The sequence below is a fragment of the Diceros bicornis genome, chromosome 6 (assembly GCF_020826845.1).
Source record: "Diceros bicornis minor isolate mBicDic1 chromosome 6, mDicBic1.mat.cur, whole genome shotgun sequence".
Lineage (NCBI taxonomy): Eukaryota > Metazoa > Chordata > Mammalia > Perissodactyla > Rhinocerotidae > Diceros > Diceros bicornis.
Genome location: NC_080745.1, coordinates 62,450,362 through 62,477,863, shown reverse-complemented (window position 1 = coordinate 62,477,863; position 27,502 = coordinate 62,450,362). Strand labels below are relative to the sequence as shown.

Below are 27,502 nucleotides of genomic sequence, written 5' to 3'. Positions count from 1 at the left end.
GCTTGCCACTGGGTAACATTTTTCTTTTTTTTTCCAAAAGACTTTTTAAGGAAGTTTGAGGAGATAAGTACTCTTTTTTCTTGATGAATTTCCTTGTGCTAAACAGAGGCATTCAGTGTCATCCCCTGGATGATTCTTTTGCAAAGGAGCCATGACACCATCTGAGCATTTGAAGGCATTGCCCAGGACTTGGGTAGTAGGAGACTGGAATTGTTTGGCTTGTACTTTTGTTTTCTCCCAACACTCCATCTCCCAGTACAATTAGAGACAGCCTTGAAGTGAGCAAACCTGGGAGAAAGGTATGTGGGTGTGCGTAGACAGAGAAGTGAATGGTTGAGGCTTTTTCAATACCCACCCAAAAAATCATCTTTCTTTTTCCTTCATGCCATCTCCCTGAATCACAATGCCCAAATAGGGTCCTGCTAGAGAACCGCAGAATCAAAGCTAGCCCTACAGGAAATGAGCAGTAAAATGTCAAGTTGTCCTCACATGCCCCAATGGCCCCATCACCTCTGCAAGTAGCTCGTTCTCCACAGAACTTAGTGGAGTCACAGCCTGGAGAGAGAGAGGGGTTAGCTTCATATTTCCCTAGAATCTCCAAAGCAGAAAACTAGGAATTTGTAATGTGGAGGAGAGGTTGGCACAGGAACAACCCAAGGAGAGCCAGCTGGGACCTAGTACCTAATTGCTACCAGGTGATGCTGGACCTGGGTCATGATTCCATCGGCATTCCAGTCTCCTCGGGCGTTTCATGCCCATGGCTCCACAATCACTGTGCCTCATGCTGCTCAGAGGTAGGGAGGATGGGGAGGCTGGGAGACTGGTGCTGGGAGAAGCATCCTGGCTAGACTCTTCCCATATATTCTCTTCTGGGAGTGGATTTTAGTCTAAAGCAGTGGTTCTCAACTGGGGGTGATTTCTCCTCCCCAGCCCCCCAGAGGACATTTGGCAATGTCTGGGACGTTTTTGGTTGTCCCAACTGAGGAAGGGGGTGCTATTGGCGTCTAGTGGTTAGAGGCCAGAAATGAGGCTAAACATCCTACAGTGCATAAGACAGCCTGCCAACAACAGAGAATTATCCAGTCCAAAATGTCAATAGTGCCTAGGTTGAGAAATGCTGGTTTAAAGCCTTTTCAGTAGTTCAGGCTTAGAGGATTCTATTGACTCATCCAGTGGATGCCATACCTCCCTAAAGTGTGTGGCCTTGTCTTCTTCAGTGTAACAGGCTTTGAAATTATTAACTGCTTCGCTCTCTCTGATTCCATGTCATCTCTCCCCTTCTTGGTTTTACATCTAATTGTTCTTTTGAGACACATCCTCTTGAGTCCGTGACCAGCCTCGTTAACCCCACTTGTCCTGTCGGCTCTCCCCAGTGGGGGAGCTGTCAAGCTGAGTTTTGCCGTCCTTTCCAGAGCCTCCTGTCAGACCGTGGAGAGACAGGCCCCAGTCGAGTATATATGACCCTTTTGCTGGGATGAAAACGCCAGGCCAGCGGCAGCTTATTACCCTCCAGGAGCAGGTGAAGCTGGGCATCGTCAACGTGGATGAAGCTGTGCTCCACTTCAAAGAGTGGCAGCTCAACCAGAAGAAGCGGTCTGAGTCCTTTCGCTTCCAGCAGGTAACTGGCTCCAGAAGGACTCCATTTCATGTGTGTTTCTCCACTAGACAGGAGTGGGGGACTGGGTCCACAGCTGTCTTGTGTATGGCTGTAACCGAGCACCTGTGGCTGGGCCTGTGAATGTTTGAGTGTCGTTGTGAGTCAGGGTGTATGTGTATCTGTCACCTGTAGTCTAACCACAGGGCTCCCTGCTTGAGAGCTGGATGGCTTTTCTGGTTGTCATGAGGCTAGAGATCAGGAAAAAAGACTCACTGTAAACCCTAATCCTGCTGCTGCTGCCTCCTTCTGCACGTGGCTCTCTACTCTTGCTTTCTAGCTTTTTTCTTTTCAGAGTCCCTCTCTCTACTCCTAGTGCCAACACTCCCACAGAACTACTGCACTTTGGAACTCAAGGAGAACTTGGACAGCACCCAAGAAATATGATTAAATGAACAAGACAAGTCGGCAGACATAAAACCACCCGAGTTAAAACACACACACACACACACACACACACACACACACTCTCTCTCTCTGTGTTTCTATAGGTATGTATGCCAATACAAAGGCAAAGGTCTGGGAAGGGCCAGCCCATGCCCATCCCAATGGTCACCACTCAGGAGGAGACTGGGATTGGAGGACCAGGTGTCAGAGGAGCCTCTTGCTTTACTGTATGGTTTGCAGTTTTTAATGAGAATATATAATTCCATACTTATACTCCATGTGTAATTTAGAGCAATCAGAAGAACTCGAACTCAACCTTAGGAGGCATATCCCTAGTCCAACTCCTTCATATTGAAAGGGAGTTAGGAGACATGTCCAAGGCCACGTACCTAGTAAGTGGTAAATCAGGACTAGAATGGTTGTTTTTCTCTCCCCCTCCCCATGGTGCTTCCCTGATGGTGCATATTCTAACCTCTGTTCTCATAGGACCTGATGCACCAGCTGTTGGGGGCAGGGGGAGCTGTTCTCATAGCGCTGAGATGGGAGCCGCGTCTCCTTGGAGTGGATTAGGTGGTGAGAAGTGGGGAAGTGGGTTGTAAAGCAGCATTTGTCCAGCTCTGACCATAGTCTGCTGGGTACTGTGCTAAGCACTGAATAGAGCTAATCTCTTCTGATCCTCCCAGCGTGCATGCAAGATAAGTATCATCGCTCCCATTTTACAGAAAACTGAGGCTCAGTCAGGATTCAGACGAGCCCTTTCTCACTCCAGAGCCCATGCTGCCTTCACTACACCTCTGCCTTCTTAGTGCTCCCTAAAACAGGGTCGCCCACTCTGCCAGCCTGCCTCCCTCCCTCTGGGGGTCCAAAGAAGGATGTGAAGGCACTCTGTAGTGCTCAATGCTAGAACCAGGGCCCTGCTCACTCAGGAGGCCCAGGGAGGCTGCAGTCCTGCTGGGAACAGGCTGGCCCTGGCCAAACAACAGTTTTCTCTCTCCTTGCCAAGTCGCATGCCCACGTGGCACAGTACTTAAGAACAGTCAGGGCTCTGGAGCCAGGCAGCCTGAGTTACATCCTTGTTCTGTCACCTGGGGCTGGGTGGGCCTCGGCCTCTCTGTGCCTCCATTTTCCCACCCCTGTAAAGCTCTTAGCATGCCTGGTACCTAGTAAATACCTAATAAATGTTAGTTGTCTTTCTATATCTATATCCAAGAGGCTTCTTCCTTTCTCATGAACTTGCCCAGAACTCTGGGGTTTAGCAGACAACTGAGGTTCATGTTTGACGTGGCAGAGAATCCCACCCCATGGGAGCTGATACTACTTTGTGCCGTGACAGCATCCTGGTACTTCTGGAGTGTCCCTCATCCAGGGACCGGAGGTGTGAAGATGGTTCCTGGGGCATCCTTTTCCTCCACGCCTCTGTCCACCCTTCTGCCTCCTGCACTTCCCCCTCCCATGTGTGGGCACCACCCAGGTTCCCTTCAGCAAATTCTCTGTGCAGGTGACTCTTGAGTCTGTCTCCAGTTCCGTCTTTCCAGCCACCAGCTGGGCGTGTCCCCCACCGTGCCTTAGACCTGCAGCATGTCACAAACAAACTGTCCCTCGAGGCTGCTTCCCTTGCCTGACTCCCTGTTTCTCTTCACTGCATTGTTATGTTCCAGATGCTGAGGTTCAGACTTCAGAACCTCTTGGGCTCCTCTTCCACACTCCCCCGTACCCGGCCAGCTGCATGTCTTGCCTGGTTTCTCTCTGTTGCAGTCTTCCTCTTGCGCCTGCTCCTTTCTTTCCATTCCCCCAGCACTGGCTTCTATCACCTACAGCTGGCCTACCACACAGTCTCCAGGTGGGTATCCTTGCCTCCAACTCCTTCCTGCTCCGCTCTGCCAGAACGTATAGCTCTGGCCAGCCCACAACTTTCAATGTCTCCCTGCTGTTTCCTGGACCAAGCTCGGTCTCTCAGCTACAGTCACAACCCAACCAGCCTTTCCAGTCTGGCCTCCTGTGGCTCCCTCATGGCACCTTCTGGGTATCTGGATGTTAGTCCCTGGGGCATTTTCCCTAGAATGCTCAGACACTTACCTTCAAGGTGGTAGTTGTTTGTTGACTAAAATAGCAACAAATTTTGACTTGCACACGTTCTTTCAACATTTATTGAATGACTACAATAGAAGAGACTGCAGGATTTCAGAAAGGTACAAGACCTGGTGCCTTGCCCTTTGAGAGCTCATAGTACCTCTGAAAAGAACACTCACGTGCACACCCACACACACACCCACACGCACACGCACACGCATACGCATGCACTGGGCAAGTCACCATAGCCCAGTGCCGGCTGGCGTGGGCAGTCACTAAGGACTGGAGCAGTCTGGGGAGCTTTAGGGAGAAGGTGGGCCTTGACCCAGGCCTAGAACACACTCATGGAGAGGAATCGATGCCCCTCAAGGTCAGGGGAATGGTGTGAGAACACAATCTCAGAGGCAGGAATGTCTATAGAGTGTTTGTGAGCAGGTAAGAACTGGCTTGGTGCGTGGGGGAACCAGGAGGAGGGCAGTGGGTTATAAGGCTGGGAAGGAGCTGGAACAGAGAGGAGGGGAGACACTGTTGTGGACGAGGTGTCTTCTCTTCAGGCACAACATGTAAGAGTACTTGGATTTCTCTGGGGGCCGATTGCAAATGCACTTAGCCTTATTTGCATGTTGGAGATGTTATTGCAATGTGATATTATCTTGCAAACAGCATAAAGCCAGAAAGAAACTCTAATGCCCAGAGGGCATAATTCTGGCATATACTTTAAAAATAAACAAAATTTTTTCCAGGAAAATCTTAAACGGCTAAGAGATAGCATCACCCGAAGACAGAGAGAGAAGCAAAAATCAGGAAAGCAGACAGGTATGTGGCTTCCTGGGGATGCTGCGTTGTGGGGGGCTTTGCTGTGATCTGTTGTCCTTAACTCTCCTTTCTGCTGGGACCTGTGTGGGCAGACTGTGTGCCCAGTGCCTGTCCCCTCTTTACAGATCTGTGTCCCCTGCTAGACTATGAGGTCCTTTCTGGTAATGGCTTTGTCTTATTAATTCTGTCAATCTAGTACCTGGCACATAAGACATGGCAGCAAATGAATGAATGAATGGCTTGAACTCTGCATCCCTCCATCCTCCCACTCAAAGAGGGTGGTAATGCTTTCTTCCCTGGCACCTAACTCTCCCTTAGGCATTTAGGAAGACATTTTTTTCGAGCAGAGAAAGGAGAAAATCTCATTCTCTTAAAGTCTGTTTCTGATTCAAGCAGGGAATTGTGTCATTGGTGTCCACACCACACACTACTTCAGAAGCCCAGGACTCAGGTGTGGCAGGGCTCCTGCCGTGTGCAGTGGGGGTCCAATAGCAGGGCCATGAATTCCAGTTGTGCACACTGAGGACCAGGCCCCTCTGCCCCCTTGACCCACCCTCCCCCATGTAACACCCATGTGGTACCATCCCCCTGAGCAAGGAGTGGGCATTTGTCCACACTGCATATTGCCGCTGAGAGCCCCTGGCATGCTGAGTCTCTATGGTTTACGCTGGACAGCCTTATACCAAGAGGAGCTGGCAAGAAAAGGCCTTCAGAGGCACTCAGATCTTGAATGAAGCCCCGTTACATAAAGAACTAAGTTGTGGGGCCGGCCCGGTGGCATAGTGGTTAAGTTTGCATGCTCTGCTTTGGCGGCCTGGGGTTTGCAGGTTTGGATCCTGGGTGCTGACCTATGCACCACTTATCAAGCCATGCTGTGGCTGTGTCCCGTATCAAGTAGAGGAAGATGGGCATGGACATTAGCCCAGGGCCTATCTTCCTCAGCAAAAAGAGGAGCATTGGCAACAGATGTTAGCTCAGGGCTAACCTTCCTCACCAAAAAAAAAAAAAAGAACTAAGTCGTGCATAACTTCTGTAGTCTGTCTCCAGCTGCCATCAACAGCTCAACTTCTCATGAACCTGATCAGGCTGGTAACACCTACGTCTTCAAACAGGACATCTTCCTGCCACAGGCCCCTTGCTCATGCCTCTTCCATCTCACCTGTATGAAAACTACTGGGCTACAAGACCCAGCTCTGGCAGCCCCTTCTCGGTGAAGCCTTCCTGGACCACTCCAGGCCATTGTGTTCCTTCCTCATTTGAGCTTCTATAGAACTACTATCCCTTCCATCCATCTGGCGCTTCTCATTTGCTGCCTCCGATTGCTATTACTTCATTCTTTCATTCAAACCATCAGCAACTTCCAGAGGTTCTGCCTCCAAAATGCATCTTAAATCTGATCATTTCTCACCATCTCCCATGCCACAGCTGCAGCCCAGCCACCATCATCTCTTCCTGGATTAACGCAGGAGCCTCTTCCATTGTCTCCCCGTGTCCATGCTCACTCCTCTACAGTTAATCCTCCAAACTGCAGCCAACAGCCTGTTAACAATAAACAATCAGATCATGCCACTCCCTTGCCCAAAGCCCTCCAGGGGCTCTTGTCCCACCCAGAGTAAAACCACACTCCTCACTGTGGCCTACAAGGCCCTACGTGATCTGACCCCTGAGCTCATCCCCCGCAACCCGGAGCTCCAGTCACAGTCACAATGGACTCCTTTTTGTTGCTCTAACAAGCCAAGAACATTCTCCCCAGGGCCTTCACACTTGCTGTCCCCCCTCCACTTCTGTTCCCACATCTTTCCTGGCTGGCCCTTTTTCATCCTTCAGAGTTTGGCTATAAGTTCTCCTCCTCAGAGAGGCCTTCTCTGCCATTCTTTCTGGAGTAGCCCTCCACCACTCACTTCCTGTGCCACTATGTACCCTCTTTTCACATAACACAGACTGGAATTATCTTAGCTTTCTGTTCTCATGGGTGTTTTTCAATATCCGTTCCCCACCCCACCCCCACTCCCCACTGTAAGCCCCGTGAGGGCAAGAACTTGTCTATTTTGTGCTCTGCTGAATACCCAGCACGTAGCACAGTACGGTGATGGAGCTCAAGAAATCTTTTTTGGGATGGTCGATTTCAGTAAAATGTTTGGTGACACCATTCATTCATTCCATAAATACTTAACTGAGCACCAGGCACCCTGCCAAATACAGAGACCTCTCAGATGCGATTCTCACTGTCTGGTAGCTTAGGAGTTAGTCTTTTATTTGTATAGCTCTGGTTTTCCTGGCTAGAGCCTGTCCCACAATGCCTGGCACAGTGTTCTGCATATAGTAGCAGCCTAGTGAACGTTAATGATTTTGACTGTTTACGAGAAGAGTTGTTAAGAGGTTACAATCATGGCAGAAGGTCAGAGAGGTCATCCTAAGACATGTGTTTGGGTGACTAGATTTTAAATGTATGCTGCCACCGGCCAGGCTCACACTTGTCTGCCCTCCTGGTTGAGAGGAGGAGAAATGAGAGAAGGTAGAAAATCTGGTTCAAGATCTGCACTGTTATCCTAGGGTCAGACAAGAGGGCTCTAAGTGGTGAAAGGGCTGAAGTGGTGCTTTTTAAAACTAGGCACATGAACCCAAAGATAGAAGCCTTGATTAAATGAAACATTTCAAACTTTTAAATATAGGCAGCCTTGAGAAAGCTGCAATTTGGTGCTGCATGCGGGGTTTGAAGGCCAGGGAGTTGTAGTGTTGGAGTCATCTGTGCTTGGCAGCCTGGGCTCCAGAACTGAGCCTCCTGGTGTTGTCACACCTGTACCCACCCAGGCTCCACCTGGGGCCACTGGGGATACTGAAGCAAGACGGACACACATGCGGGGGAGCGGAGGGGTACAGGCATGGGCCCTGGGGCTAGCAGGGTTGGGGTCAAGTTCCTGCTCACTGCTCACCCCTAATTAGCTGGGAACCGTGGGCAAGATACTTCACCTCCCTGAGCCTCGGTCCTCGTCTGCAAATGGCATGAGTAGAAGTGCCCGTGAGGTTGCTGCAAGGACTGAGTGAGTTAGGGTATAGCCAGGCCTATCACAGTGCCGGGCTCATGGAAGCACTCTAAAAACCGTGCACACCAGCTGGTGTCCTCTCACGCAGGGCCTCCTGGGGTGTGTGCACTGGGCTATGACTCGCCGTTCAGGGCCCGGCCCTGAAATCTTGGGTTTTGAAACATTATTTGAAGTTTACCCAAGGCTAATCAGGCTCCAAATAAGTGATACCCACCAGTGGCTGTAGTCTAAATTAGAATGGTCAATGTCTCAGTTTTTCCAAAGTAGCATGGCTTAATGCCCTCCCTCCCCTGCCCCCCCAATCTTCAAGAAGCAGACCCTCTGACTAGGAATTTCTTTTGGTGGGGAGAGGTTAAGTAGTTTTACTTTTTATGTCACGGGCTTTAATTAATGTCATACCTATTAAAAGATTAAACTATTTATAATTTGACACTGAACAAGAATGACTGGGGACCACAAGCAGTCCACATGGGGAGAATGTTCTACCCATCAGCTCCAAGAGTCTCCCTTTGTTTTTGTTTTTTATTGTGGCAAAATATACATAACATAAAATTTACCATTTGGACCTAAATGTGCAGTTCAGTGGCATTAAGTACATTCACAATATTGTGCATCCATCACCACTATCCGTTTCTAGAACTTTTTCTTCTCTGACAAGGATTTGAGAACAAGTATGATATGGGCGGTGATCCCAGGGAACACCGGGGTGGGGGACGGGGAGTGGGGGCGGTAGGTAAGTGAGAGAGGGAAGAAAAAGCGGCCAGCAAAGTACAGTTACCACTGTAGAGACTGGAGCTTCATCTTCCTGGAGACTCCGGGAATCAATGAAGAACACTCTGGAAGAGTTATCGCTCTTGAGGGGCAGGAGAGCTGGGGCATTTATACACCATGTCTTTGGTTGAAGCCTGCTGGGGGAGGGGCACTTATAATCTGGCTACCAGAGAAAGCCTCAGGCAGTTGAAAGTTGGACCCTGTACTGCATGGTGAGGCCCAAGGACGTCAGAGCATCTGCCAAAGAAAAGGCGTCATTTATGGTTGAGTAAATGTGATATTAGTTAACTCCATAAAACTTGATTATATATTTAGTAACATACTAACTTGTAATTGCCTATTTCCCACTGAGGTGCCTCAGTACTGCTATATGCGTGCCTGTAGAGGTAGGGGTAGGAACTGGGGAGTAGAGGGTAGGAACTATGGCGGGTGGTAGAGGATGCGGGGAGCAGTGGATTAGGATTGGGGCAGGGTTTAGGGCCTCTTACTCTGCTTTGACCATTGCAGCTCCTTTAAAAATCTGTTTTTCACATTGAGCTTCTGTTTTCACTAGAGGAAGGAATTCTGCTTCACAAAAGAAAAAAAAAAACATTTGAAAACTATTGACACGGGGTAACATTGACCTATAAGAAAATAAGGGTTGAAAAATAGCATTTCTGCTTAAAGGACCTTTTCCAGGAATGGAGCCCACTCTAAACTCAAGGACTGACTCGATTCATTTGGAAAGCTCATTTACCTTAGAAAAGAAAAACAATGGTTATTTTTCTTTCATTTGGGTTAGAACACCAAGGATAGTTAAAAATATGATTCTGTTCATAATAACTTGCTGGTCTTTCTGCAGCCCTAGGGAGTTGTTTTGCTCCAACTGAGATGGTACAGAGTGTTGATGGCGTAGGAAATCAGAAGAGGGCTGGCATGACTCCTGGCTTGTTGAATGCTCCAGCCTATGAGAAGACGATCAATATTTGTGTTCTGGGTGTGTCTGTGGCCAGTCTGGAGCAGGATGCTTGGGTTCTGATCCCCAGTTTGTCACTGAATCACTTTATGATCCAGGACAATTCCTTTAACCACTCTGTGCCTCAGTTTCCTCCTCCGTGGTTATACCTGACTTATCTACTTAACGGAGAAGTAGTGAAGTTCAAAGGAGCTGTAATAATGCATGTGAACGCACTTGGGGAAAGTGCTGTGTGATAGAATGAGGATAATTATGATTCCTGGCATGATTCCTTTTTTCAGAGAGTATCAGGATTTTGTAGACATTTAGACTGGCTCTACTTGATTTTTTAAACTTTTGACTGCCAATTTACTTTTCCTGTGTATTTTACTTTCCTTCCTGCTAGAACCGGTTGAGAGTAGAAAATTGCCTCATTGAAGTGAATTAAGCAGACGGGAACCTCCCTTTAAAAGGTTGTTGTTAAAAAGCTAGGTCAAAACTGAGGGCAAAAAAAAGTGTGACACGTGTTTGGGTTCTGGGACACCGTAGGCTCACACCCATGTGTGGTGCACTTGGCTAGTCTCGGCCCAAGTCCTTCCAGGCCTGGGTGGGTGCTTCCATTGCTCACCTGTAACCAGGAGATCCTGAGGACGTGAAAAGGATCTGTGTTACACGGAGCCCTGGGAGGCTGGTTTAGTACTGGGACCATGCACCACACTTGGAACTGGAGTCTCTGGAACGAGGAAAGCTCGTTTTGGTTAGCAAACCAAAAATCTGCCCTTTTAACATTCTCTCTGCAGAGTGTTTACGTAAACTTGGTCTCCCCTGTCCTGGCACCTGCTCTTTCTTACTCTTCTAGTTGATCCATTTGCCCTTCTGGCTTTGGCAGGCGGAGCCACCTCTGCCCCTGGGCTCCCTGAACTTCCTGCCGCGCCGCCCAGGCCCATAGAGGAGGAGAGGCGGAGGCGGAAGTGGTACCTCCAAGATAAGAGCACACATCCCCAAAGGGACACTGAGCTTACACTCATCCCAGAGGCCCTGCTCGGGCCCTGGGACTGTCCAGGGTAACAAGGGGAGCCCTGTGACAGAAGCTCACCTGGCTTCCACGCTTCCCTGGGGGGGAAGTTGGTGTGGGTGCACACAGATGTTTTAGTCTGCTTGTCAGCAGGAGCTTTTTTTCTGCTCATAGAACGTGGGGGTGGAAATCTAGGGAGGAATAACGACCAACCGCTGGGCAGGGCTAAGCCAGTAAAGAGATCAGTTTAATGCTTTACAAGACAAAGGAATAATCTGTCTTTCTGAATCTGTGGGGTCTAAAACCACTGATCAGCCTTGCAAGTCACAAAATCTTTCACAGGCCTGATGGATCGCCTTTCATTAACTCTCTGGGTTGTTGCTGTCAGTTGCAGACCCCCCACTCATCATCTGTCATTTATTAAGGGATTAAGAGGCAGGATGAGTAGTGGTTAAGAGCCTTGACTTTGGAGCCTGGGTTCAAATCCCAGCTGTCCCACTTACCAGCTGTGTGATGGGGGCATGCTACTTCACTTCTTTCTACCTTAGTTTCTGTGGGGAATCGTGATAATAGTATTTATTTCAGAGGTGTTGGGAGGATTCAAGGAGCTAAAAATAGGGAAGCTCTTAGAACTCTGCCTGATGCACAGGGGAACCTGTTATTAGGATCAATGACATTCATAACCCCCCCTCCAAAAGAGAAGTAATTCAGAGAGGTTGACTGACTGACACAAGTTCCACAGCTGAGAAGTGGCGGAGCTGGGGGCCCAGACCTTTCCCCAGACCTTTCAGCTACCTGATGTGGAAGTGTTTCTCTGCCTTTTCTCACATTTCTCCATCCCAAGTCTTCTGTCACCCAGCAATTGCCACACAGGATTCTGTGGAGTTTCAGTGCTGAAGTGGGCTGGGCCCCCACCCCCTTCCCACTCCTCTTCCCCTCTTCTTTTCTCTTTCCCCTCCCCTCCCCTCCCTTTCAGGTACCCTCCAGATTCAAGTGAGGGAGGCAAGTGGAGAGGGGGCAGCTGAGCAGTTTGATAAGTGGCAGTCTGGTCCCTTGAAGCTTATCTCATTTTCCTCTAATTCCAGATTTGGAGATCACGGTCCCAATTCGGCACTCACAGCACCTGCCGGGGAAAGTGGAGTATGGAGTCTATGAGAGTGGCCCCAGGAAAAGCGTCTTCCCCCCAAGGACGGAACTCAGACGAGGAGACTGGAAAACAGACAGTACCTCCAGCACAGCAAGTGAGCAGGCTGACCCACTGGTGCCTTCGCGGCTGGACTCCAGCTGGCGCGTTTGGTCTTTGGGATCATTCTCTGTTAGGAGCCCAGCAGATCTCAGTCAGAGCCTGATTTGGGTTTGGGGAGTGTAATAACTTGGGGATATCTAGCCTGTGAGGTTTGCCTTTTTTCGGGGCTGAAAGATCCTTTATGCAAGTATCCCCTGAAGCCAGATTGCATGATAATTATTACTCTATCCATTTTATAAATAGAAAAACGTAATAATAATACTAGTTAACATCTATTGAGCATTTATTATGTGCAAAGCCTCTTCCGTAGATTCTCTGATTTAATTCTCACAGTAGCTCTATGGGATAGGTCCTAGCCCCTCTATTTACTGAGGAAGAGATGCGTGCCTTGCCCCAGGTTAAGTAGCTAATGAGTGGTAGAGCTGGGATTTAAACTCAGGCAGTCTGGATCCAGGGCCAAGACTCTTAACCACTTTTCTTTTTGCTTCCTCAACTGTGATCAGGGGAAGGAAAGGGTACAAAGTCAGAAACATTAGGAAACAATGGACTCAAATTTGAGAATTCCAACTTTACAGGCAAGTTGAGGATCTAATTAAGAAATGTCTTCCTTTTGGCTTGAAAGCTTGAATAGGAGTCTGATTGCAACAGACAATACAGGCTTGATGCCCAGGCAGGAGCTGGGGGCTTTGTTTCCGTATCCAGGGCGGTGTTAGCTGACTTCAGACACGCCGGCTTCATAAGCCAAGCAGATCCAGTTTCCCTTCTTTCATACATTTTAGTGTTGTCAAAACAGCTAGGAGAGCAATAAAAGAACAAGAGACAAGCTGAGTTTCAGGACTCATGTCTCCTTAGATGTCAGGCAAAGAACCCCTAAATGGATATGGGGGCAGGAAGGTCATCTAACCCAGGGTTCTTAATGTTTTCTGTATCACAAACTCCTCTGAGAATTTGATAGATGCTCTCTGGATGCACTTCCGAGAAAAATGCACGTGTGTGTGTATGTACACACACACACATACATGCAGTTTTGCCCATCTGTGGACTTAGGTCAAGAACCTCTGAACTAATCTCCTCCTGACTTTATAGATGGGGTATTTGTAATCCAGAGAATGAAAGAGTTTTGCCCAAGGTCACACAGCCAGTGAAGCAACGATGGGAATAGAACCCATCTCTTCTCTCTTTCAGGTTAACATTCCTGCCACTATTACCTGTCGAAACAGAAAAGCGTATCACACAACCACGCAGGAAGTCTAGACTGGGCAGAGGAGAAAACCTCTCCTTATGTAATGGGAGAGATAACGTGTATCCAAAACCCTCCTGAGGCAATTTAGAGAAGTCTGACAAGTTCAGAAGTGGGAGAGGTTTTCCCAGGGATCACAGGTGGCAGAGAAGGCAAGGGGCAGGTGGCCCATCTCTCAGACGTGTCCTGGAGGGGAGGAGGAGTGGTGCAGACCCTCTCAGGGTGGGGCAGTGCATTCTGGGGTGAGGGGAGGGGGAATTTGACAAGACAAATGTAAAGTACTCATTTCAGGTTCAGATTAATTTAAAAGACTTTATGTGTGTGTTGTACTTTGAGTTAGCTTGGGGTGAGAACAGAATGGAAAGCATGAACCGTGCTTCTTCCCTTGTGCGATGGTTTGTTGCCCAGGATGGCTAGCTCATCTGGTTAGAAAATGTTATGAAATGACAGACCAATGCATTTTACTCTACCTGGGGGCTGTAGACTGCATCCAGTCCCTGTCTTACAGTTTCTGTTATCTATTGCTATAAACCACCCAAAACGTGGTGGCTTGAAACATAACCATTTATTTATGCCTGATTCTGAACTCCACCAGGACTTTGCGGATGGTACATCTCCATTCCTTGTAGGTCAGTTGCCATCACTCACGCAACTGTATTCAGCTATAAGCTCGGCATGGGCTGGAACATCCAAGATAGTCTCTTTCTTTCAGGTCCCCTCTGACATATGGCCTCAATTCAATAGCCTGAACTTTTTTTTTTTTTGGTTTTAATTCCCTTTATTTTCATATGGCTTACATTTAAATCTTTTGTTGAATTGGACTTGAAATCCATGTACAAATGTTCTTCAATCTTTTAGCAAATTGCAAAGCCAAGTCATTAAAGACAGAGGCTCTGCATTGCCTTTCATCATTCACTGAGACAGGACTATGGCTGGGGTCAGTGGCCTTCATCAGCAGGTGCCTTCCTTTGGCTTTTCTTTTGAGTCAGGATCTCCTAGACTTCCTTCACAAGGTCTGGAAAGGGAACATTCCAGAAGGACATGCCCCAATGTGCAAGTGCTTATTAAGCTTCGGCTTGCATCACACTTGCTAATGTCATATTGGTCAAAGCAAGTCACATGGCTAAGCCTAGAAGGAGAGAGGGAGGGTGATATACCACGGCATGGATACTGGGAGGTGAGGGTCCTGGGGTCACTAATGGATAACCTACCGTCTTGAAATTGATGATTTGATGATAGTGGCTATCATTAATCAAATGCTTACTCTTGCAGGCCCTGTGCCAAGCACGTTACCACATGATCTAACTCATTCTATACAACAATGCTGTGAGTTTCTAGAACAGAAAATGGACCCTTAGAAAGGTTAGGCATCTTGCCTTGGGTCACTTGACAAGTAAGCAGGGAGTCTGGGTTCACATCCAGATCTTTCTGTGCTCTCAACCATGGGGACATATTGCCTTCCAAATAAAAATATTTCCCAGGGCAAGGAGGGAGAGTGATGATGGCTCAGCTCTGATCCACCAACTGCCTCTTAACCCCCAGGGTCACACCCTAAAAACAGCACTATTTTTATTATGGTGCAGCTGTCATCTCTTGGGAACCACAGAAAAACAGTTGCAAGTTAAATCTGATTATAAATAAAATTTTAAGGCCTAGAATATTAGTGTTATGTTTAAGAGAATAAAAGTTTCATTACAGAAAGACTGTTGATCTTCTCTGAGGTTGTCTGGTCCAAGTTTCTTAAAGGTCATATATTTGCTCATTTTTTCTCTCATTCATTCCTCCACCAAATATTGAGGACAGCTCTGTGCATTCTGAGCTAGACTGTATACTGGAGACATAAAAATGGAAAAGAAACAGAGCCTGTCTTCAGGGGGCTTATAATGGAGGAGAGAAAGTACAAAACCAGTATGAGTTAGATGCTTGTCTGATCCTTCTTCCCTGCTGACAGAAGCCTGGCAAGGGGTGGGCACTGCCCTCCTGCCCATAGCAAGAGTGAAGATGATGGGGGCTGGGACCAGAGCCTCCTACCAACTGTGTAGACCAGAGGGGATATGGGCAAGCAAGTCATCAGCCTGGAGAGGGGAGAGGGCCGGGGCAGATGAACCAGGGACCAAAGGTTCAAAGCCAAATGCTAGGGGTTAAAGATTTAAGAACATCAAGGAAAGGGACAATGGGACAATGGTGGGTGTGAATTTCCAGGGTCCTGGAGCCCATGTCTGGATAGCTTTTTGCTCCCTCCTAGTGGAAAACCTTTGGAACGAAGCTGGTTCATTGTGAGGGAGTGGGAGGAAGAATGAGGAATGATATGCAGAGGCTTGGCCCCACGGGGATGGGACCCCATGGGCAAGAGGGGTTACTTCCATTTGGGGGAATTTGGAAAGGTTTTGATAGCATTTGTCCTGAGCATTGGAGACTGAGAAGATTTTAGCTTTGTGGATAGGAGTGGGCTGGGGGGAATGGGGAGAAAAGGCCATTCTGGCCAAGTGAACAGTGTTATGAATAGAAATGAATAGAAAGGGACAGAGCCACATGCTCCTTAATAACCAAACTCTGAATCTCCTGATTTATATAAGCATTTTGACACAGTATTTTCAAATTTAAAAATGTATCCCCAAAAAGTAATCCAAAATTATAAATCTTAACTTGCTCTATTTAAGCTAACATCTAAATTAATTAGGTCAAAGTTGATACTATAATGAAGTCAAAACTAATTTACCTATAAACTAATATGGTGAGGAGCTATTTTAAGTGGAAATTCAGCAAACCTAAGATCTGGCGATATTGTTAGTGGCAATCTTGGTAAATTAAAGTCAAAATTTCCTTGTTTTTGTTGATTAGCTGGTATTCTTCCTTCTTCATTGCTAGATCATCACATCTTGAGCTTGTTCTAATGCTGTGCTATCCAATATGGCAGCCACTAGCCTCATGTGGCTATTTAAATTTAAGTTAATTAAAACCAAATAAAATTTAAAATTTAGTTCCTCAGTTGCACTAGCCATGTTTCACATGAGCTACCATATTGGATAGCACACCATAGAACATTTCCAGAAAGTTCTATTGGATAGTGTTGGTCTAACGACATAGGTGATAAACTCCCAGTTCAGAAACTTTGAGCACCTAACTTCACACAGTCACAGTTCCTGCCATGAGTGTAAATTGTACTTTTGAATTTGTGCTTTGTATTTTGTTTTGTGTCAAACTGTCTGGCCTCTGATTAGAAGGTATATATATATGTGCGATACATGTGCATGCTTCCTGTAATTCCTAAATAAGGAAAAAACTTCAGCAACAAAATTTCTTTGCAGACTTTAGAAATACCAATGAACAAGGGAGAAACTAAGCATCTCTGTTTCCTTGTCTGTCAAATCAGAGCACTCATATCAAATAGGATTTTTATCGGGATTAAATGCAATCATGTTTTTAAGGCACATCACGTGTGGTAAGCCGTCAGTAAATGGTAGCTGTAAAGCAAAAAATGGTAATAAAAAGGTGAGCCATTTCCTTTTACGCTGAAAACATAAAAAACAGACAAAAACTAAACTCTAATAAAATAGGATAAGATGGCAGCATTTTGAAGACTCCCATATTCACAGCTTCTGTCTTGTTTCTATCAGTGAAAACAAGGAAGTGCTCAAGTTGCACATTTTATTTTCGCCTGAGAGAATCCACAGGCCGGGCTGATTTTGTTTGTGCCCTTTAGGCAGCACCAGTAACCGATCCAGCACCCGGAGCCTCCTCAGTGTGAGCAGCGGGATGGAGGGGGACAATGAGGTGAGAACCGGGACCCCACCCCCATCTGTCTTGTCCAAGGGCTTGTTTCATTGCAAGAAATAGAAATCCAAGTGAAAGAAACCAGACACAAAAGGTCACATATTGTAGGATTCCATTTATATGAAATGTCCAGAATAGGTAGATCCATAGAGGTAGAATGTAGATTGGTGGTTACCAGGGGCTGGGGGGGAGGGGGAAATGGGGAGAAACCGCTTAATGGGTACAGTGTTTCCTTTTGGGGTGATGAAAATGTTTTGGGTCTAGATAGAGATGACGGTGGCACAATATTTTGAATTTACTAAATGCCACTGAATTGTTCGCTTTAAAATGGTTAATTTTATGTTATATGAATTTCAATAAAAAGAGAGAGAGGGAGGAAGGAAGGACAGGAGGAAGGGAGGGAAGGAGGAAGGGAGAAATAGAAATTCACTCAGACTGGTTAAGCCAAAAGGGGCATCTGTGAGAAGGAGCTGGATGCGTGTCAGGGAATCTAGGGGCAGTGATCACATCTCGGGGCCTGGATCAGGAGAGGCGAGGCACGCTGGAGCCGACCCGAGCCGAGCCCACTGCTCTATGTGTGCCAGGCCCACGTGCTTCTCTGTGCATATCTGCCTTCTCTCACTGCACACTGGCCTTTTCTGCTTCTCCACATGTAGAGTAGCAAACAGTGCCCTGAGAGCGATGAGGCTTCCTAGCACAGAGTAAGCTGCTGCCTTAGGCTGAGGCCCAATTTGGGTCATCGTGTCCATCCTGGTCCAGTGACCAGCAGCTGGGATGAGCAGGAGGGGTCACTGCTATCCCAGCAGACTCCCTGAGAAAGGGTCCTAGGAATGGCCCGCCCCTCCAGTGTGCACTCGTATTACCCTATGACTGAGTATTACCCTATGACTGAGGACCACTCACGATTCTGATGTCCCAAAAAGGGACTTTTGTTTAAAAATAAATTTCTTTAGCTCAATCTGGTTCTATAGAGCAGTGCTTCTCAAACTTTAATATGCATAAGAATTACCCAGGATCTTGTTAAAATGCAGGTTCTGATCTAGCAGGTCTGAGGAGGAGCCTGAGATCCTGCGTTTCTCACAGGCTCCCAGGTGATGCTGATGTTGATGGCCCACAGACCACACTTAGAGTAGCAAGGACCATTAAAGACAACGTGGGCCTGATTGTCTCCTCAATGACTCTAGGAGTCAATGGAAAGCTGCCCTGGTGTTATGGGGTGATTATCAGTTTGTGAGTAACCTTCAGCCAAGGCCTGAGGAGAGCTGAGGGGCTTTTGGGATGGTGGTGTCCAGCTGTGCTGGTTGCTTGATGCAATTTTCACCTTTCTTTCTCATCCTTTTAACTGTAGGATAATGAAGTCCCTGAGGTTACCAGAAGTCGTAGTCCAGGCCCCCCACAAGTGGACGGAACACCCACCGTGCCCCTTGAGAGGCCCCCCAGGGTGCCTCCGAGAGCTGCTTCACAGAGGTAACATTGCAGCTGATAGGAAATTTTTTCCTCACTCTCTGAATTGCAGGGGGAGAGTAGGATTTGGGGACATCTAAGATGACCTAAGAATGAGTGCAGAGCCAACTGAAATGCCTACTTTTGACACATTTCAATGTAGACTCTTCATTAATGTAATTGATACTTTCTTCAGTTGCAAATACTTTAAATGGCAAATGCAATATTTCCTCAATGAAATACATTGGTAAACATCAACTTTTTGAATAACTTTTATCTGGTTAGAATTCGGCTTCCTAATAACTAATTCCCTTGGCTGTATTGTGGAGACAGTGCCTTTTGGGGACCAGGAGATAAGAACGAACTGGGAATGAAAATGTAGGTGAGAGGTAGCATGGGGTGGTGGTGGGGAACATGGCTCTGGTGCCACACTGACTGGGGACAAGTCTCTGGCAGCCACTTGTGAACTGGGGTGAATTATTTAACTTTCATGTGCCTCAATTTCCTTGTCTGTAAAATGGGGATAAAAATAGAACTTCCTCCCAGAAGTGTAAGGATTGACTTTCTGGCCCATAGTCGGAGCTCAACAGTATGAGTGATTTTTTTTTTTTTTTTTTTGATTTTTATTGATATTTTAATGGTTTCTAACATTGTGAAATTTTGGGTTGTACATTTTTGTTTGTCCATCACCCCATATATGACTCCCTTCACCCCTTGTGCCCACCCCCCACCCCCACTTCCCGGGTAACCACAGTCCAGTTTTCTCTGTCCATGTGTTGGTTTATATTCCACATATGAGTGAGATCATACAGTGTTTGTCTTTCTCTTTCTGGCTTATTTCACTTAACATAATACGCTCCAGGCCCATCCATGTTGTTGCAAATGGGACGATTTTGTCTTTTTTTATGGCTGAGTAGTATTCCATTGTATATATATACCACATTTTCTTAATCCAATCGTCAGTCGAGGGACACTTAGGTTGCTTCCACTTCTTGGCTATGGTGAATAATGCTGCAATGAACATAGGGGTGCATAAGCCTCTTTGGATTGTTGATTTCAGGTGCGTTGGATAGATTCCCAGTAGTGGGATGGCTGGATCATAGGGCATCTCTATTTTTAATTCTTTGAGGAATCTCCATACCGTTTTCCATAGAGGCTGCACCAATTTGCATTCCCACCAGCTGTGTATGAGGGTTCCTGTTTCTCCACATCCTCTCCAACATTTGTTGTTTTTTGTCTTGGTGATTATAGCCATTCTAACGGGCGTGAGGTGGTATCTTAGTGTTGTTTTGATTTGCATTTCCCTGATGATTAGTGATGTTGAGCATCTTTTCATGTGCCTATTGGCCATCTGTATATCTTCCTTGGAGAAGTGTCTGTTCATTTCCTCTGCCCATTTTTTGATCGGGTTGTTTGTTTTTTTGTTGTTCAATTGTGTGAGTTCTTTATATATTATGGAGATCAACCCCTTGTCAGATGTATGTTTTGCAAATATTCTCTCCCAGCTGGTTGGTTGTTTGTTCATCTTGATTCTGGTTTCATTTGTCTTATAAAAGCTCTTTAGTCTGATAAAGTCCCACTTGTTTATTTTTTCTTTAGTTTCCCTAGTCTGGGTAGGCATGTCATCCGAAAAGATTCCTTTAAACCCAATGTCAAATAGTGTGTTGCCTATATTTTCTTCTATGAGTTTTATAGTTTCAGGTCTCACCTTCAGGTCTTTGATCCATTTTGAGTTAATTTTTGTGTATGGCGATAGCACATGGTCCACTTTCATTCTTTTGCATGTGGATGTCCAGTTTTCCCAACACCATTTATTGAAGAGACTTTCCTTTCTCCATTGCATGTCCTTAGCACCTTTGTCGAAAATTAGCTGTCCGTATATGTGTGGTTTTATTTCTGGGCTTTCAATTCTGTTCCATTGATCTGTGTGTCTGTTTTTGTACCAGTACCATGCTGTTTTGATTACTATTGCTTTGTAGTATGTTTTGAAGTCAGGAATTGTGATGCCTCCTGCTTTGTTCTTTTTCTTTAGGATTTCTTTAGCTATTCGGGGTCTTTTGTTGCCCCATATAAATTTTAGTATTCTTTTTTCTATTTCTGTGAAGAATGTCATTGGGATTCTGATTGGGATTGCATTGAATCTGTAGATTGCTTTAGGTAATATAGACATTTTAACTATGTTTATTCTTCCAATCCACGTGCATGGGATATCTTTCCATTTCTTTATGTCATCGTAGATTTCCCTCAATAATGTCTTGTAGTTCTCATTGTATAGGTCCTTCACCTCCTTGGTAAGATTTATTCCTAGGTATTTTATTCTTTTTGATGCAATTGTAAATGGTATTATCTTTTTGAGCTCTCTTTCTGTTAGTTCATTATTAGCATATAGAAATGCAACTGATTTTTGTAGATTGATTTTGTACCCTGCAACTTTGCTGTAGTTGTTGATTGTTTCTAACAGTTTTCCAACAGATTCTTTAGGGTTTTCTATATATACAATCATGTCATCTGCAAATAGTGAGAGTTTCACTTCTTCGTTACCTATTTGGATTCCTTTTATTCCTTTTTCTTGCCTAATTGCTCTGGCCAAAACCTCCAGTACTATGTTGAACAGGAGTGGTGAGAGTGGGCAGCCCTGCCTCGTTCCTGTTCTCAGAGGAATGGCTTTCAGTCTTTCCCCGTTGAGTATGATGTTAGCTGTGGGTTTGTCATATATGGCCTTTATTATGTTGAGGTACTTTCCTTCTATTCCCATTTTATTGAGAGTTTTTATCATAAATGGATGTTGTATCTTGTCAAATGCCTTCTCTGCGTCTATTGAGATGATCATGTGGTTTTTATTCTTTGTTTTGTTGATGTGATGTATCACGTTGATTGATTTGCGGATGTTGAACCATCCCTGCGTCACTGGTATAAATCCCACTTGATCATGGTGTATGATCTTTTTAATATATTGTTGTATTCGGTTTGCCAATATTTTGTTGAGGATTTTTGCATCAATGTTCATCAGCGATATTGGCCTGTAATTTTCTTTCTTTGTATTGTCTTTGTCTGGTTTCGGTATCAGGGTGATGTTGGCCTCATAGAATGATTCAGGAAGTGTTCCATCTTCCTCTATTTTTTGGAATAGTTTGAGGAGGATGGGTATTAAATCTTCTTTGAATGTTTGGTAAAATTCACTGGAGAAGCCATCTGGTCCTGGACTTTTATTTTTTGGGAGGTTTTTGATTACTATTTCAATCTCTTTACTTGTGATTGGTCTATTCAGATTCTCCATTTCTTCTTGGTTCAATTTTGGGAGGTTGTATAAGTCTAAGAATTTATCCATTTCTTCTAGATTGTCCAATTTGTTGGCATATAATTTCTCATAGTATTCTCTTATAATCCTCTGTATTTCCATGGTATCCGTTGTAATTTCTCCTCTTTCATTTCTAATTTTATTTACTTGAGCCTTTTCTCTTTTTTTCTTAGTTAGCCTGGCTAAGGGTTTGTCTATTTTGTTTATCTTCTCGAAGAACCAACTCTTTGTTTCATTAATCCTTTCTACTGTTTTTTTGGTCTCAATATCATTTATTTCTGCTCTGATTTTTATTATTTCTCTCCTTCTGCTGGCTTTGGGCTTTGTTTGTTCTTCTTTTTCTAGTTCTGTTAGGTGTAATTTAAGGTTGCCTATTAGGGCTTTTTCTTGTTTGTTAAGGTGGGCTTGTATCGCTATGAGTTTCCCTCTCAGGACCGCTTTTGCTGCGTCCCATATGGTTTGATATGGCATGTTATCATTTTCGTTTGTTTCCAGAAAGTTTTTGATTTCTCCTTTAATTTCATCAATGATCCATTGGTTGTTCAGTAGCATGTTGTTTAATCTCCACATTTTTGTCACTTTCCCAGTTTTTTTTTCCTGGTTCATTTCCAGTTTCATAGCCTTATGGTCTGAAAAGATGCTTGTTATGATTTCAATCCTCTTAAATTTATTGAGGCTTGCTTTGTTTCCCAACATATGGTCTATCCTAGAGAATGTTCCATGCGCGCTTGAGAAGAATGTGTAGTCAACTGTTTTTGGGTGGAGTGCTCTGTATATGTCTACTAGGTCCATCTCGTCCAGTTTTTCATTTAAGTCTAATATTTCTTTATTAACTTTTTGTCTGGATGATCTATCCATTGCTGTAAGTGGGGTGTTAAGATCCCCTACTATTATTGTGTTGTTGTTGATTTCTCCTTTTAGGTTTGTTAATAGTTGTTTTATGTACATTGGTGCTCCTATGTTGGGTGCATATATATTTATAAGTGATATGTCTTCTTGATGGAGTGTCCCTTTTATCATTATATATTTCCCTTCTTTGTCTTTCTTAACCTGTTTTATCTTGAAGTCTACTTTGTCTGATATGAGTATGGCAACACCTGCTTTCTTTTGTTTGCCATTAGCTTGGAGTATTGTCTTCCATCCTTTCACTCTGAGCCTGTGCTTGTCTTTAGTGCTAAGATGTGTTTCCTGAAGGCAGCATATTGTTGGGTCTTGCTTTTTAATCCATCCTGCCACTCTGTATCTTTTGATTGGAGAGTTCAATCCATTTACATTTAGGGTAATTATTGAAATATGAGGGTTGAATGTTGCTGTTTTGTCACTTATTTTCTGGTTCTTTTGCATTTCCTTTGTTTCTTGTCCCATTTGTTTTGGACTGCCAATTCAGTTTGGTTGTTCTGTCTTATGATTCTTCTAGTTTTCTCTTTGTTTATCATATGTGGTTTTAATTTGATTATTTGTTTAGTGGTTACCTTGAGGTTTGGGCGAAAAATCTTCTGTATGAGATAGTCCATTATCTGATAGCCTCCTATTTCCTTATACTAAGTCAATTCAGTCACTTTCCTCTTCCCCTTCTAAGTTGCTCTTGTTATACCTTATTCTATCTTGTGTTGTGGCTGTGTGTTTACAGTGATGAGGTTAAATTTATTTTTGGTGAATTTCTTCCTTTGATCTTTTAGTTTAGTATTTAAGTGGTTGCTAACCTATTCCGGTAAAGATCTACTATTTCTCTGATTTTGTCTACCTACTTTTCTCCTTACTCCAAGCTTTGTGTTCCCTTTCTCTTCTTGTTTTCAGGCCTGAGGGCCTTCTTGAGTATTTCTTGTAGTGGCAGTCTCGTGGCCATGAACTCCCTTAGCTTTTGTTTATCTGGGAGAGTTACTATTTCTCCATCATATTTGAAGGATATTTTTGCTGGATAGAGTATTCTTGGCTGAAAGTTTTTGTCTTTTAGTATTTTGAATATATCATTCCAGTCTCTTCTAGCCTGAAAAGTTTCTGTTGAGAAATCCGCTGAGAGCCTGATGGGAGTTCCTTTGTACGTTATTTTTTGTTTTTGTCTAGCTGCCCTTAATATTGTTTCTTTGTCGTTGACCCTGGCTAGCCTTACCACTAGGTGTCGTGGTGAAGGCCTTTGTCTGTTAATATATATAGGAGTCCTGTTGGCTTCGCTTACTGGTATTTCCTGCTCCTTCCCCAGATTTGGGAAATTTTCAGCTATTATTTCCTTGAATAGGCTCTCTGTTCCTCTTTCCCTCTCCTCTCCCTCAGGAATACCTATAATTCTTATGTTACATTTTCTAATAGAGTCCGATATTTCTCGGAGTCTTTCTTCATTTCTTTTTAGTCTTAGTTCTCTCTCTTCTTCCATCTGGAGTATATCTGTATTCCTATCCTCTAAAGTACTAATTCTTTCCTCCATATTGTCAGCTCTGTTCTTTAAAGATTCCAGATTCTCCTTTATCTCCTCCATTGTGTTCTTCATCTCCATCAGCCCTGATAGGTTTTTCTTTATGATTTCAATCTCTTTTGTGAAGAAACTCCTAATCTCATTTAATTGTTTGTCTGTGTTGTCTCGTATTTCGTTGAGTGTTTTTATGATAGCTATTTTGAAATCTCTGTCATTTAGTTTATGGATTTCTGTGTCTTCGGGGTTGATTTCTGGGTGCTTGTCATTTTCTTTCTGGTCTGGTGATTTCATATATTTTTGCATTGTGGTTCCTGTGTTGGTTTTGATTTTCCTCATCCTGGAAGTCTCTGGTTGCAATTTCCACCTGCCGCCACTGTGTGGTGGTAAAGGGCTGTGTAGTCTAAGCCCCCTGCGCTCTGCCCCAGTTTTTCTGCTGCGATCCGCAGTTTTGTTTTGTTTTGTTTTGTTTCTTTTCCCCACTGTGATCCACGGGTCCAGTCCAGTTTATTCAGGTCTGCCTCGGACCGCTAGATCTGGTCGAGCTGCAGACTCCGGGTTGTGGGGAGGGGGGAGCTCTCTCTTTTGCCCTCTGGGTCCCTGACGTGGGAGGCTTCTCGTTTGCCCCTCTTTATCCGCTCTCTGGGTTGCTCAGATGTTGATGGTAGCCCTGTGGCTCCTCTGAGCCCTCTGTGCGGGAGTTTCCCACTGGCTGAGAGCGCCCGAAGAGCTACAGTTTCCCGCCGAGGGCCGCCCCTCCCCCCTCTCTGGGAGCCGCGCGGACCGGATCGCTGATCTGATGGGGAGGGAGCGGAGTTCTCCTTACCTCTCCCCACTTCCTCCGGGGGCCCAGCACGTTCCGCTCTCAGATGTGCGGCAGTGTGGATCCCTCCGCTCCAGCTTTTGACTGTCTGGGATTCCGTTGTTGGTCTGTGGCTGTTACTTTTGTTGTATTTTGTGGGGGAAGAATTCACGGGAAAGCTCACTCCGCCATGATGCTGACGTCACTCTCTCTATGAGTGATTTTTTATACAGGAAAAGAGTAAGCATATGGAGATTTGGAGATGGGCCTTAGACACAAAAGTTTGACAGATTTACTGAGCTCTGACATGTCTTTCTTCATAATGCTACTCGGGCCTGTGGTGGGAACCTTTTTAAGGTCTCCTGGAGTAGCTGAAAAAGTGGCTTGTTTGGCGATGCAGAGAGGAGCCCTTGGAAATAAAAGCCTAGGCTTATCCTAGGAGTTTAATTCTTTGACGTCTAAATTATAATGTGGGGGGAAAATGATAAAAGGAGGAAGCTTTTTTTTTTTCAACCAGGATTTTTTTGCATTTTGAAACTTTTAACTCAAATCTCATCAGTGGAATTTGTTGAGAAAGTGCAACAAGGAGGCTTTTCTCCTGGTTTTCTGGAAACAGAAGCTAACTGCACTAAGGATCTTTCCATTTCTTCCTTTGCTATTTACCACTTTTCCCTGGGCTCCCAGCAACATTCATGTACTGACACCTGTGACACAAACCTCCCCCAGTCCCAAGCTGCATCACATACATCAGGCGTGTTTGCCTGGTGTAGACTAGAAGTCACAGAAGGACTTTAGCGATAATCTAGTCCAATCCTCTGAATTTACATGATGTTCTGTTGCTTGAAAATTATTATATAGTTGGTGATTGGGGAGGGGTGTGTATGGAGAGTGCTTATGGTAATAAATGCTAATATTTATTGAGCACTTACTATACGTTTGATATTATGATAAACACACTAAATGCATTATCTCATTTAATTCTGTCCACAATTCTCAGAGGTAGATATTTAGTATTATTCCATTTTGCAGATGTAGAAACTGGGGCTTGGGGGCCGGCCTGGTGGCGTAAGCGGTTAAGTGCATGTGCTCCGCTGCGGCAGCCCAGGGTTCGCTGGTTCGGATCCCGGGCACGCACCGACGCACCGCTTGTCAAGCCATGCTGCGGCGGTGTCCCATATAAAGTGGAGGAAGATGGGCACGGATGTTAGCCCAGGGCCAGTCTTCCTCAGCAAAAAAAAAAGAGGAGGAGGATTGGCAGATGTTAGCTCAGGGCTGATCTTCCTCACAAAAAAATAAAAATAAAAATAAGATAGAAACTGGGGCTTGAGGTTAAGTTGAGACTTGCTCTGTGTGGCAGATCTAGGTATGCCTGAGTCCAGGATCCAGTCTCTTAGTCATTTTGTTATACCTGTCCAAGAAAGTCAAGGTATCATAGGGGGAGATCCAAGATCTAAGACCTGTTATTCCTGAAGGTTGAAGAGTTTGGAGACAGTTGTTTAATTGCACCAAGATAAAAAGAGTTGTCAAGCTTGAAACTATAGCTACAAAGACTCTGTAGAATTTTGTTAATGGAAGAGAAAAAGAGAACCACCAGGGAAACGGGTTCCAGAAATTAAAGAACAGAAACTGGGATGCATTTAAATGTGTAAAGAGGGGTGGCAGATGAATTGTTTGGGGAGTCTGGAAACATGTTGTGATAAAAATGGGGAGAGAAAAGGAGGAAAACACTTTTTACTAAAGAAATGGTATTTGCAAAGAAATCTGTAATTGATAGACCTTGGGGTTTGGGTGCCTTTTTTGCGTGAAGAAAGATTTGCAAATATGCAATTGTTCTATAAGTGTGTATGCAATTTTCATAATAAAATGAAGAGATGTTTGAGCGAAGAATAAAACGGGCCTGTCTCCTGAGTGGCTTCGATGCTTGACCCACTGACAAACAGGAGGTGAGGCTGACCTTGGTGGTCTCCCCTCCACCTCCAGATCTGGGAATTGGCAACTCTTCCCCACCCATGTTCTCCTGAACACCCGTTTCTCTCAAACAGCAATGCTTGGTGCAGCCTCCATCCTGCTCATCCCTCTCTCCCAGGCCTGGTCCATTCCTTTGCTCACTCTGCATGCTGTCCCCAGAGCCTGAATTGCCAGCAAAGACTCTAAATCTCCATCTCCATCTCCACCTCAGCTTTCTGTTTCCTACCGTTTACTGGACCTACTAGACCTTCACCCAGATGTCCCACAGATATCTCAAACACAGCCTGTCAAAACTGAACTCATCCTGCCTGCCATTCTCTGCCCCCAAACTGCTTTCCTCTCATGAGTTCCAGCCTGAGATAATGGCACCATCCTCTTGTTTCCCCAAGCCCCAAACCTGGGAGTCATCCTCCATTCCTGCCTCCCTCGCAGCTCCCACATCCAGTGTTTCTACAGGCTCTGTCCATTCTGCTACCCTTTCAGCTCTCAGATCCACCCCTTCCTCTCCATCTGCCGGTGCCTAAGTTCATCCACATAGGCCCATTCTTACCTCCCTGCCTCCAGTCAGTCCCTCCTCCACACTGCAACTAGAGTGCACTTTCTAGAACAGAAATAGCTGATCATGTCACTTCC

General features: G+C 45.2%; 1 protein-coding gene across 4 annotated transcripts in view; it reads left to right on the top strand.

The window, feature by feature from the left end:
• PIK3AP1 (phosphoinositide-3-kinase adaptor protein 1) overlaps window positions 1–27,502 on the top strand; it is a 115,436-nt gene that overhangs the window by 80,465 nt on the left and 7,469 nt on the right. For all 4 annotated transcript variants that reach the window (XM_058543638.1, XM_058543637.1, XM_058543639.1 and 1 more), the window contains 5 exons: window positions 1,413–1,618; window positions 4,855–4,927; window positions 11,777–11,932; window positions 16,881–16,951; window positions 18,300–18,418. In XM_058543638.1, coding sequence (XP_058399621.1) covers window positions 1,413–1,618; window positions 4,855–4,927; window positions 11,777–11,932; window positions 16,881–16,951; window positions 18,300–18,418 — 625 coding nt within the window. The remainder of the gene's footprint in view (window positions 1–1,412; window positions 1,619–4,854; window positions 4,928–11,776; window positions 11,933–16,880; window positions 16,952–18,299; window positions 18,419–27,502) is intronic.